The sequence below is a fragment of the Rhinolophus ferrumequinum genome, chromosome 18, assembly GCF_004115265.2.
Source record: "Rhinolophus ferrumequinum isolate MPI-CBG mRhiFer1 chromosome 18, mRhiFer1_v1.p, whole genome shotgun sequence".
Taxonomy (NCBI): domain Eukaryota; kingdom Metazoa; phylum Chordata; class Mammalia; order Chiroptera; family Rhinolophidae; genus Rhinolophus; species Rhinolophus ferrumequinum.
In genome coordinates, this window is record NC_046301.1 from 56,325,214 (window position 1) to 56,337,433 (window position 12,220).

At 49.6% G+C, this 12,220-nt stretch overlaps 1 protein-coding gene across 4 annotated transcripts in view; it reads right to left on the reverse strand.

Annotated features, from left to right (window-relative positions):
* Positions 1 to 343: 343 nt before the first annotated feature.
* Positions 344 to 12,220, reverse strand: part of INSR (insulin receptor) — a 125,521-nt gene continuing 113,644 nt past the window's right edge. For 2 of the 4 annotated variants that reach the window (XM_033134339.1, XM_033134341.1), the window contains 8 exons: positions 11,567 to 11,669; positions 10,475 to 10,542; positions 7,647 to 7,891; positions 6,134 to 6,244; positions 5,887 to 6,046; positions 4,176 to 4,305; positions 3,712 to 3,846; positions 344 to 1,628 (listed from right to left, as the gene is read on the reverse strand). In XM_033134339.1, the coding sequence (XP_032990230.1) occupies positions 1,286 to 1,628; positions 3,712 to 3,846; positions 4,176 to 4,305; positions 5,887 to 6,046; positions 6,134 to 6,244; positions 7,647 to 7,891; positions 10,475 to 10,542; positions 11,567 to 11,669 (1,295 nt within the window). In that variant the 3' untranslated portion in view covers positions 344 to 1,285. The remainder of the gene's footprint in view (positions 1,629 to 3,711; positions 3,847 to 4,175; positions 4,306 to 5,886; positions 6,047 to 6,133; positions 6,245 to 7,646; positions 7,892 to 10,474; positions 10,543 to 11,566; positions 11,670 to 12,220) is intronic. The other 2 variants (XM_033134342.1, XM_033134340.1) reach the window with 1 other exon arrangement.

A 12,220-nucleotide genomic window follows, 5' to 3' on the forward strand; every position in this document is an offset into this window, starting at 1 on the left:
GCTCCAGGTGGCTGCCAGCTTACCTGAGCGTCCATCAAACCCAACTGTCCACATCCTCAGGGTGGCCTCACGATGTCCAAAAGGGTTAGCAGCGAATGTGGCTTTATTCCCAGAAAAATGGATGCCTCGAAGACCAAGCAAAGAGGCCAGGGGTGCCTGGCCCCCCATCCCCACACAGGCAGACCGACCCACCAGCCCTCCCCCCACCCTGGGAAACAGTCAATAACTTATTAGGCTGATTGGAGATTTTTAAAAAATTAAATATGTTACAAATATATTCTCAAAACTCTTTATAATCTCGGTTCTTTTTTTTTTCTTTTTTTTTTCTTTTTTTTCCTTTTTAATGTCCTGGCTTTGTTTGGTCTTGAAAAGATCCATTATCACTCCAAACCACTCCCTTGGCTCCCGGAAAACCATTTTTCACCAAAGTTAAGGAAGAGAAGACTCCTGAGGCTAGACTGGGGCACAAGAAGAATCAGTGAGGGCACAGTCTCCCAGTGAAGAAGAAGGAAGGAGCTGGGGACCCGGGCGCTCACACACTCGAGAGAAGCGGAACCTTCATAAGCCAATCCCCAAGTGTCAACTCAGCGTGAGTGCTTTGCACACACGCACACACACGCACACACGCACACACACACATACACACACACACACACACACACACACACACACACACACCCCAACCGTGTCTACCGAGGACAGACACGCACACGCACACTGGGACTGCAGATCCTTATCAAAAGTACAAAAGCAGCAGCTATTGGTCAATTTGAGGAACTGATTTTGTGAAGGAAAAAAAAAAAATTCTTCAGCCTGGATGAGGAAAACCTTCCGAAAGCCCACTCCCTAAAGCTTGGAATTCTACTGGAACAGGGTTTGTTTCTTCTTTCTTTCAAACTTTTGTTCCACAAACAAGTTTTATGTCGTATACTGTAGCTCAGACACCAGCCAAAAAAAAAAAAGAAAAAAGAAAAAATTGTAAAAACAGGTGCTTTCTTTCAACTGACTACAAAAAGAAGTCACACCCTGGCTTGACCCTGCAGCTGCCCGAAAGGACAGCGGCCGTGGACAGCCCTTCCCTCTATGTTCACAGTTACATCCTCTGAGGACTAGTCTAACTGGCAATCAATCAGATGTGTTTAAGTCATACTACAAACAGAAATGGAGAGTAATGATCTCTGAGCTCCGCTGGACACTGGCAGAGTCGTGGGAAAATCCTGAGTTTTCTGGAGTCCTTCAAACCAGAGGAGAGTGAAGTTGGGACCCTTACCCCAAACAGGTGCTGTTAGGAAGGATTGGACCGTGGTAGAGTCAGGATCCGTCCGTTTTTCTTGCCCCCATTCATGTGGGTGTAGGGGATGTGTTCCTCGTAATTCCGCTTCAGCCCCAACGAGGACCCTCCGTCCTCCTCCCTCTGAGAGTGTGAGGACCGGTCCAGGGGGACGCTCTCCATGTCCTCAAACTCCATCTCCAACTCCTCGCTCTCGGGTGCCTTGTTCTCCTCACTGTGGAAGAAGGAAACTTCCGGAAAGCTAGGGTGCAGGTCGTCCTTGAGCAGGTCGACGATCTCCAGGAAGGTCGGCCGCATCTTGGGGTTGAACTGCCAGCACATGCGCATGAGTTCAGTGCTATGGGACAGGGGGACACAGTGGGGGATGAGTCCAGGCGTCCAGCCAAGCAGCCCTCACCCCACCCCGGGGACCCACACACACTGATGACCAGTGTTCATTTCAGACAGCAGCTACATGTGCAGGTAACAGTCAAGCAGAAGCAGCAATTGTGTAGGAGCTGAAAGATGGTTTTGAGAAGAGGTCCAAAGGGGCGGCCTCTTCCTAAAGCCTGATCAAGAAGGGCCCCTCCTGATGTCACATGATGCAGCCCACAGCTCCTCATTTTATCCATCCCTGCACCTGATAGCTGCAACTGTGTGGATGGAACCTAGTGGGCCAGTTCTGAGTGGCCGTCCTGCCCTCACTCTCTCGAGGATGGTGTGAGAGTGACATGACCTTACTCAGCCAACAGCACGCAGCGTAGGCTCTGAGGGCTTGGGGTTTCCACGTTACCTCTTTCTTTCCCCACCATAACTCCTTCCAGGGCAGGGGATGGCAAAGTTCAGCCCCTAGACCAAACCGGGCCCCCTGAGTGTTTTTATAAATAAAGTTTTATCGACACACCGTTACACCATTCATTTATAGATTGCCTGTGGCTTCCTTCCATCTACAGCAGAAGAGTTGAAGAGCTGTGACAGAGAGCCACGTGCCCCACAAAGCTGAAAATACTTACCATATGGCCCTTTACAGAAGTTTGCACACCCCTGGCCTAGGACCTACTGAATTTCCTGGTCCAGAACCACCGCTGGCTGCTAATTGGCTAGGAAAGGGCTTCCATGAGTCAATGTTGAGAAATACTTTGCTCAGAGATTCTAAATAACTCTGCATTGTACTTTTTTTTTCATATGAGGTCTCTTCAGACTAGGTTTTCTAAGTTGATATCTTATTCTTTTGGGGATGAAGCCTAAAAATGCCTATGGATTTTTCAAGAGGTCAAACTTTTTTCTTAAGAAATACTGATAAAGGACTCTAGATGTAATAAATGTTCATTGTAAAAAAAATTAGAAAACACCCAAAAATATAGAGAAAATGCAGCTCACACACCATCCTCTGGTCTTTTCTATCTTGAGATATTTGGAAAGGTAATATTCACCTGCTTTTTCCACTTAATATTTTAACATAGGCTTATCCACCAAGCTATAAAACATTTTAAGCATCATTTGAAATTTCAATTGCTACATCATATTAATGTATCGATTTACTTGGTAATTCTCATATTGTTGGATGTTTAGATCATCTCCATTTTTTTGAGACTTTAAATAACATTGCTCTGAGTAGCTCTTACAACAAACAGTGTGATAAGAATGGTTATCTAGCCATACCATTGCTAACACTGAATATTAAAACTCACCCTCCCTTCCTTCCTTCCTTCTTCCCTCCCTCCCTCCCTCCCTCCCTCCTTCCCTCCATCCCTTCCTTCTTTCCTGCCTTCCTTCCTTCCTTCCCCTCTCTTTCCCTCTATTCTTCCCTCCCTCCCTCCCTCCCGTCCTTCATTTGCTAATTTAGGAAGGTGGTACTTCCCTTTATTTTACTTTATACTTATTGGACTATTAGTACGGCTAAATGATTTTGCAAGTGTTTAATGGTGTGCATGGGTATGTTGTCCATTTGGTCCCATAACAAATATTTAAAATGAAAATTTGGGGGGGAGTATGTAATACATATCCCTAATAAAGTTTTCTTAATGTGTGTGCTTAGTGACTTATTTTTTTCTAATATTAATGAGACTTAACTGAATATAACACGGTAGTAGTTTCTTGACAAAATTTTAAGTGTATAAAGAATAGACAGTTAAGTATAAGTTTTCCACCCCAGCTCCTCAGTTCCCTTCTCCCAAAGTAACCAGTGCTGTGGGGTTTCTTGTACAACCTTCCAAAGACATGATATGTAGAAAAGCACACATTTAAAGATATAATATGCAAGTACAAGCATGCATGTAGACATGAGATGCACACACAGTGTGCGTGCAAAGATATGATGTGCAAACAGTAAGCACACATGCAGACATGATATGCAGACACAAGTGTGCGTGCAAAGATACAACAGGCAAACAAGCATGCATGCAAAAGGCAGCGCCTGTTTAACCCCTTTCTGCACTTACAGTCTATCTGGACAGTTGTCAGGTTGATCCAAATACCCTCCGTCCATGACAAATTTCAACACCTGCTCATTAGACAGGCCTTGGTAAGGCTGTTCTGCCAAGCTGGTGATTTCCCAAAGGACCACACCAAAGGACCTGTCAACAACAGTTGAGAGGAGTAACAAAGAAGCCATTAAAACCCCCCCCCCACACACACACACACACACACACCACTTTCTAGGTTTACTAGAACCTAGCTGTCAGTGATTTAAACAATTCATGCTGTGTTCAGAAACACCTATAAGATTAGTCTCAACTGGAACGTAATAGCTGCCATCTAGGAGTCCTCACACATGACATCCCCTTCATTTTCTTGACGGAGAGGCCACGAGAAGGCAGGTTTCGACTGCCCCCTCTTACCCATAGTAGTGGAGCCACCTGGAATTCAAGCCCCGCGTCCTGTCGCCAACCCACGCACGACTCACCACATGTCGGAAGAAGTGGTGAAGACCCCGTCCTTCAGGGATTCGGGTGCCATCCACCGCACGGGGAGTAGACCCTTGCCCCCTTTCCGGTAGTAATCCGTTTCGTAGATGTCTCTGGTCATTCCAAAGTCTGACAACAAACAGTTCACACGCTCTTACCCTTCAGCCTGTGGCCCAGGTGTCTGCCATCTTCACTGCCCCGCCCCTTGTAGCGCCCTCCGATGGGCTCACCTGCCCCAGGTGTGTGCTCCCTGGGTGGATATTAAATTCAGGAACAATGGATTCTGAGGATGCTCATGGGGATGTGGATGGAGAGGATGGGCCACCACTTAAAGGGAAGGAGAAAGAGCCACCAAGAGGCAAGGCAGTGACGTTCTGGCCCAGAGCTTGGAGATCCCTTTCTCAGAAACGTTTCCTTACCACGTACGACTCACAGGCAATCTGAACTGAACCTCTGACTCTCTGCAGCCAACCTACTGTTCCCCATTGGATGTGGCCCCACCTAACAGCCAGCTGCCCCACCGGGAACCCAGGGTTGGGTCCTCCTGTGACCACCCCCTTTCCTCACACCCCACGTCCAATACAGCGACAAGTCCTGCCCCCTCTCCCTCCACATCCCTCTCTAATGATCTATTCCTCTCCACCGCCCTGGCCCCACTCAGGCCCACTATCCTCTTACCTGCAGGACCCTCTCTCCATCCAGACCTGGACAGCCCACTGCCCAGGAGAAGCTCCATAAACAGGATGACACCACTTTGTCACTACCTGCTTCTCTTGCTGACGTAGGATAATGTGTTGGGGCTTATAAATAGGATAACATCACTTCTTTTTTCCCACTGACTGCGAATGTAGGGTAATGTCTTTTGGGATCACAAATAGAATTACATCACTTCCTGCTTCGCACTGGCTGCGTAGCATAACGTCTAGATGACTTACTGTGACTTGTAACCCTTCTGGGTCTGGTTCCTGCCTCACTTCTCATGCTGCTCTGCCCCCTCTGCATTCATTTTATTCACACCACACCCGCCATCCTTCCAGCCTCATGGCCTTTGCATGTGCTGAGACTCCCCGGGGTGCTGTCACTCAGCTCAACTTCAAGTCCTACCAGTCTTCGAGGAAACAGTGCCTCCCTGCAGGCAGAGGCCCTTCCTCTCTATCATGGAACCCCATTTCCTTCAGTGCTCTTTTCCCAGTCCTCATGATCGTGCTCATATGAGCGTGAACTATTTTACTGTGCATCTAGAACAGCTCTGTCCAGAACTTTCTGTGAAAATGAACATGGTCTACGCCCACATTATCCAATATGGCAGCCTCTGGGCTCCAAGTGGCTACTGGACACCTGAAACGTGGCTGCGCGACCAACGGACTGACCTTTTAATCTTACTTAGTGTAAATTAATTTAAATGTAGATGGCCACGCGTGGCCAGTGGCAACTGTGCTGGATGGTGCAGATAAAGACTGCACTAGGGCAGAAAAACCGTGGTGACGTATCCATCACTGCACCCACAACACCTCCATCAAGTGACGTGCAACGGATATTATTTAAAGAGGTGAACGAGTGATTTCATGAACAAATGCAATTAAATTACAGCGTGAGGATCAGGCTTCATCCAAAAGTACTGGAAAAGACTGAACAACTCACGACAGGCAACTCTGTCTGAAATTCAGCATGGCCAGGGACATACATTCCAACACAGAAAGCCAGACGAACCTCCGATTTTGACGGTAAAATCATGGGCGACCATGCAGTTTCGAGCTGCAAGGTCCCGGTGCACAAACTTCTTGGCGTTCAGGTAGGCCATCCCGTCGGCGATCTCCGCTGCCATCTGAATCATCTCTTGCAGAGTAGGGGGAGGGCGGCCGGGGTTATTCTAAAGTCAAAAAGGGGGTAGTGTTCAGCGACACTGGGCCACGGGGCCAAAAGCGGGTGCCCTGCAGGGTACCCAGGGGCCACTCACCTCAGCTTCAGGCCGCAGGGAACGGAGGTAGCTCTTCAGGTCTCCGTGAGCCATCAACTCCATCACCACCAACGTCGGCTGCCCTTTGGACACCACCCCCAGGAGGCGGACCTGCAGAGCAAGCATGGGGGTGATTCTTGGATGAGGGTCTGTGGGACCCTCACAGGGTCTCTTGACTCCCCGAGGGCTCCGTATATGGTCACATACAGCACCCTGCTTCTTGATGGTGTGTGGGAAACCCTGGTCTGTCCAGCTCCAATGCCAAGGTCAACACCCTGGGGAAGGGGGACGTGGCGAGCAAGGCAGGAGAACTCAGGACACAGGCGGGTGGGTGAGGGAGCAGACAGACCTGTCCACACACAGCACCATCCAAGGCGCATCGCGGCTATCTCCTGATGTCTCCGAGCACATGTGGTACTCTCCCACTTCCAGGCCTGTGCATTAGCTGTCCCCTCTGCCTGACCCTCACGTGGCCACACGGCTCAGTCCCTACACCCTTTACATTTTTGCTCAAATACTCCGTCCCCACTCCTGAATTCCCAATCCCCCGACCCTGCTCTCCTTTCTCACTCTGCCATAGCATCATCTGCTAATAACAAGCCTCCTGGGGTTAGAGCGTCTCCACTCGCTGTGTTGGGACCTCCAGGAGGGCAGGACTGTGCTGCATCACAGAGACAAAACAGGGCTTAGCATTGAGCAGGTGCTCCGTTAGTGTGTGTACGTGGTGGGCAGGGGGAGCAAAGATGAAGGACACGAGGCTCAAGGAAAACTAGGGGACACTGGGAGCAGAAGGCCAGGAAGTCTGTGCTGGCTTGAGGTGGGTGGGGAAGAGATGCACCACTGTGCGTTTAAGGGTTACAAAGGAGCCGGGAAGAGGATGAGACGGAAGATTCCGGAAAGCACTGGGGCGACAAGGATAGGATTGGAGAAGGGAGACGGGAGACCCTCCTCCCACCTTTAGGATGCTTAGCAGGTTGGGGGCTGGGCAGGGGGTCCACACCCACTTCCCTTACGCTCTGTGCAGTAGGAAGAGGAAGAACAGCAGTGTGGGACAAGGGGTCCCACGGGAAAGTGATAATGGAAAAAAATGAAAGGGAACAAGCATTGCTAAGAGACCCACTTAAAATACAGCTGGGAGGCTATCCTGGAAGTGGGGCCTCTGCACATCCTGAGCCTCAGGTCTCAGAGCTGCTCTTATCCTGGAAAAACCACTGCTGGACTTGACCTTCTCCTTGTAGTTTTCACCTCCCTCATTTGCATATTGGAACTAGCCACGCCCTGTTAGCCCAGCCAGCAATCCTTCATTGGCAGGAAAGAGTCACACTTTGTGGGTTTTGCCTTTACAGACCTGCCTTTCTTTGTCCTCTCTGGAGCGCAGGGTAGTTGCTACCTGAATCGGAGTCGTACCTTTTGGCTCACATCAATGCCTTCTGTTCTTCTGTACAGCCTGAACCTCAGCTTTGCTTAGCAAACACAGCCTTCGACTGCTCCCGGGGGCAAACGCAGGACTCACCACGTGATGGCAGGTGAAGCCCTTCATCACCGAGGCCTCATTGAGAAACTCGATCCGCTCACGCAGACTGGCCGACTCGTTGACCGTCTTCACCGCCACGCGGGTCTCGGCCTCCCCCTTGATGATGTCCTTGGCGTTGCCCTCGTACACCATGCCGAAGGAGCCCTGGCCCAGCTCTCGCAGGAGGCTGATCTTCTCCCGAGGCACCTCCCACTCGTCCGGCACATACACAGAACATGGGAACACTACTCCTCACTTATCCACACAGCATCCTCCGTGGATCCCCGGCCGCCTCCCACCCAAGCCCCCCACAAGTGTTCATTAAGTGACTTCTGGGATCCAGGATCTGTGCCAGGCACGTAGCCGAGAACAGGACAAGCGTGGGTCCCTGCCCTCATGGCCTTCAAGCTGAACCTGCACTCCATCCTTCCTGTCTGACTCAGAGCCCCGCTGCCTAATAACGCTGCTTCCCATTGAAGGCTATTGTTTCTGCAAAGTGCCAAGGGAATGGGGGACCACCCAGCCTGTGAACCACTGCACATGTGAGTGAGCCCATCCAGGAGCACCTGGTGTCAGCTGACCCACCGGCGGACGCTGCCACGTGGGTGAGACCAGAACTGCCCAGCTGAGCACAGCCCAGGGAGTGGACCCACCAAACTGCGAACCAATTAATGGAGGTTGTTTTAAGCCACTGAGTTTGGGGAGGTTTTTACGCAGCAAATGACTCAAATGTACAAAACAAAAGCCAAAATGGTTCCTGCTTTCTTGCCTCTGTGCCGTCATTGTTATGGGCCAAATTGTGCCTCCCCCTGCCCCAATTCATATGCTGAAGTCCTAACCTGGTGCCTCAGAATGTGACTGTATTTGGAGACACGGCCTTTAAAGAGACAATTAAGTTAAAACGAAGTCATTAGGGTGGGCCCTAATCCAATATGACTGGTGTCCTTACAAGAAGAAGGGATAAGGACACAGACACGCACAGAGGGTGGACCATGTGAGAACATGGGGAGAAGTCGGCCACCTGCAAGCCAGGGACAGAGGCTTCAGGAGAAACCAACTCTGCCAACACCTTGACCTTGTAATTCCAACCTCCAAAACTGTAAGAGAATAAATTTCTGTTTTCTAAAACATGCAGTGTTGGTACATGGTTACAGCAGCCCTAGCCAGCTCATCAGTCACCGGGGCTTGTCCAAGGACCTGATCACAGAGCACTGCCCACAAATGAACTCACAGATGCTCCGTGGGGACACCCTGCCCCTGGGTCCCTGAGCCTGCATCTTCCCCTGTACACGTCCCCTGGCTCAGGCCTTCCTGACTTTAAAGACCCTTAAGCTCCCGTTTCCAGCTGTGACTGGGCACCCCTGTGCCCTCAGCCTTTGCTGCATCCCCAGAAGGAAGCAGGATGGTGGGAAGGAGAGACAGCCATGAGCAGCACCCCAGCCTCGCCCCAACTGGGGGACCGAACGACAGACCTGAGGGTCAGCTTCCCCATCTCTGATGTCCAAACAGGGAAAGGAGGCACCTTGGTTAATGTTCATTCCCTCCGCACATCCCCCCTGCAGTAACCACCTTTTCTAGTTTCTCCATTCTGAGGATCTGACATCTGGGGCCCCGCTTACCCTGGAAGGACTGACCCCTCGCCCCAGGAGTAGCCAGTTCCCAGAGACGGCAAGGACTCACCTACCAAAGCACTTTTCATATGCAGACCATCCAATCCGCAGCCCACACCCCAACCACCTCCGTTATCAGGCTGTCACACTCAGGCTGTCCCCCTGCCCTAATCAGGGCCAGGTGCCTGACAACTAGAGCCAGCCCCTATGTCCCCGAGCCTGCTGAAATTACTCAAACCAGCCAGTCCTAAGTCTTACCCTGCCCTGCCCTGCCCTGCCTTCCCTGTGGAAACCACAATAGAGGCTCTTGCCTGCATTTCTCCCTCTCTCTGTCTCCTGACCAACCCTGGTGCTTCCCCCAGCAGCCCTATGTGGCGTGTGCCTCCTGCTTCTAGGGAATCTGAGGATAAACGTCTTTTTTCACGACAGCCATTTCAGTGTCTATGTGCCTTATCAGACCTGATTAAAACAGATCCTGGGTGCCCTTAGCACACCACCCCTGTATGCCCAGCCAGCATCCTGCCAGGCAGTGGTGCTCATGCCTCAAAAGTTGCCTTTTGATTTTTACTGCATGAAGCACTTTAGAAACTTGTAATGCAACAGATGCCTTCCCCTTGGAAGGAACAAGCAGGCCTTACGACAGGGGTCACTCACTGCCCTTTGGTACAATCAAGGGAAATGCGGGTGTCGGATCTACGTTCCCACCAGCAACAGCAGCACCACATCCAGGGCCAGCTGCCACCAACAGCAGGTGTGACCCTGGCACCCACGTAGCTTCCACCTATCCCACCCTGTCTCTGCTTCTGGCCTCCCTCGCCCTACTCACAGTCCCCCATTTTGGCTTCCAATTCCCACCTCCCAGCTTGGGCAGCAAGTTCAGACACAGCTTTCTGGCTCTGACCCTTGGCACTCTCTCTGGCACGGGCCCCAGGCTCCACTTTCCCACAGGGGGGACACCAAGCTCTCGGCCTCCCAGCCCAGCCCATGGGTCCCAGACCAGCTAGATCAGCCCATCCAAACAGGTGCCAGACAGCAGGTGTCTTAAATGCTCCTTGTCGTGGGGTTTCTGCAGCAAGGGACAGGTCCTCAGCTCCAATGAACAAGAGGGCTCATGTCAGCCTCTCGGAGTGTCAAACCTCGGCTCTCACTGGACGGTGATGGCAAAGAAAACTAGACAGCAGGATTCTGGCCACTCACAGGGAAAAAGACAGTACTCACCATCGCTGGCACTGAGGTACTCAGGGTTTGAAGAAGCATACAGTGGTCCCAGTGGCCCATCCGGCTGCCTGGAAGAGAAAAAGAGAGGCATTCCAGTTTGCAGATTCTCACAGAAATTCATCGGTCACTACAGGTGGCATTGCCCCTGCAAATGAGAACCCTTATCAGCAGCAGCCACATACCGTAGTGCTGTTCTGGAGCCATCTACTCCCAGCTCGTGAGAAACAACTTTTTGGGAAACTTAGGAGCCAGTTGTTAAATACAACCATCATTCAAAAATAAATTATATAGGCTTCCAATTAAATAAATTATATTAAAAGCAAAGGTAACAATATTCAAAACTCACCACTACCTAAGTATTACTATGATCAGCGTGCTTGGGGTTACCTATGCCAGCACATTATTATGTTGTTGTACCCACGTGTTGGAAATACTACACGATGGTGAGCTGCTCTGTCTCAGTGGCATCACGTCCATAGCTTGACATTGGCCACAGTGGGAATATTTACACCACGGAAACAGGCAAACGCTACAAACCAACACTTGATTTATTGTTCCGTTGTTTGTCCAGGCTTGAGAAAGTGATCGAAAAAAATGTTCATCAAGCAGATGAAACTTAGCCGGGTGTCATCTCTATAGCGATGACGTTACAGATGGCACAAAACATTGAAAAAAATGGGAAGTATTTAAGAATTATTAACTGATTCCACAAAGCCACTCCTATGACTGATGAACACGGACGTCTTATTTCATTTTTGTCCTACTTTTTAATATAAACAAAATGCCAATCAACGTTCATGAACCCTTGTTCATCAACTGCAACCATAGGTCAGTTATCGACACAAAGGTTCAGGGGAAAAAAAACGAGCAAAGCATTTAGTGACAATCCACTGGCTAGAGGGAATTTACGATAAAGAGTACGGTATGTTGTATTATGATCATTATGTGGAAATTGCATGCTACACATTCTTTATATAAGTAAAGTTTATAATTAACTTAGAGACAGCTGTATCTATAGCTACATCTATATCTAGGCATACTTGTTCCTGGAAAGCTGGTTGTTATCCTTTGCCAGCACACCACCGTACTCACCTCTTTCTCAGGAATAGATAAATACTTCCAATCACAACACTGAAGAGGAAGACAAAGATGAGGGGACCGATGATAATTTTTGCAATATTTGATGGGACGTCTACTGAAATAGAATAAGAAAATATATGTCTTAGGTCAAAATGTGTTCACACCACAAATCACATCTACTGTGTTTCCCTGAAAATAAGACTCAGCCGAACCATCAGCCTTAATGCGTCTTTTGGAGCAAAAATTAATATAAGCCCCGGTATTATATATTATATTATATTATATTATATTATATTACATTACATTATATTATATAAACCTGGTCTTATATTATTATATTAAAATAAGACTGGGTCTTATATTAATTTTTGTTCCAAAAGACACATTAGAGCTGATGGTCCGGCTAGGTCTTATTTTCAGGGAAACACAGTACGAATATAATGGTGGGCCACACACACTTGGCCCGCATCTCTTGCCCCTGAGCCTCTCTCTACTGGTCTCCTGGACCCTTATCTCCCAGCATTCCCGAAACACCATTTGGCTCCATGGGGCTGGGTGGCGGACTCAGAGGTCTGTATTCTGGAAGCACACCCCTGACCCCCAGACCACTGCCCACTGCCAGCCTTCTCCCTTCCCCACCGGGGGCCAGCTTCACAGCCAGGCAAC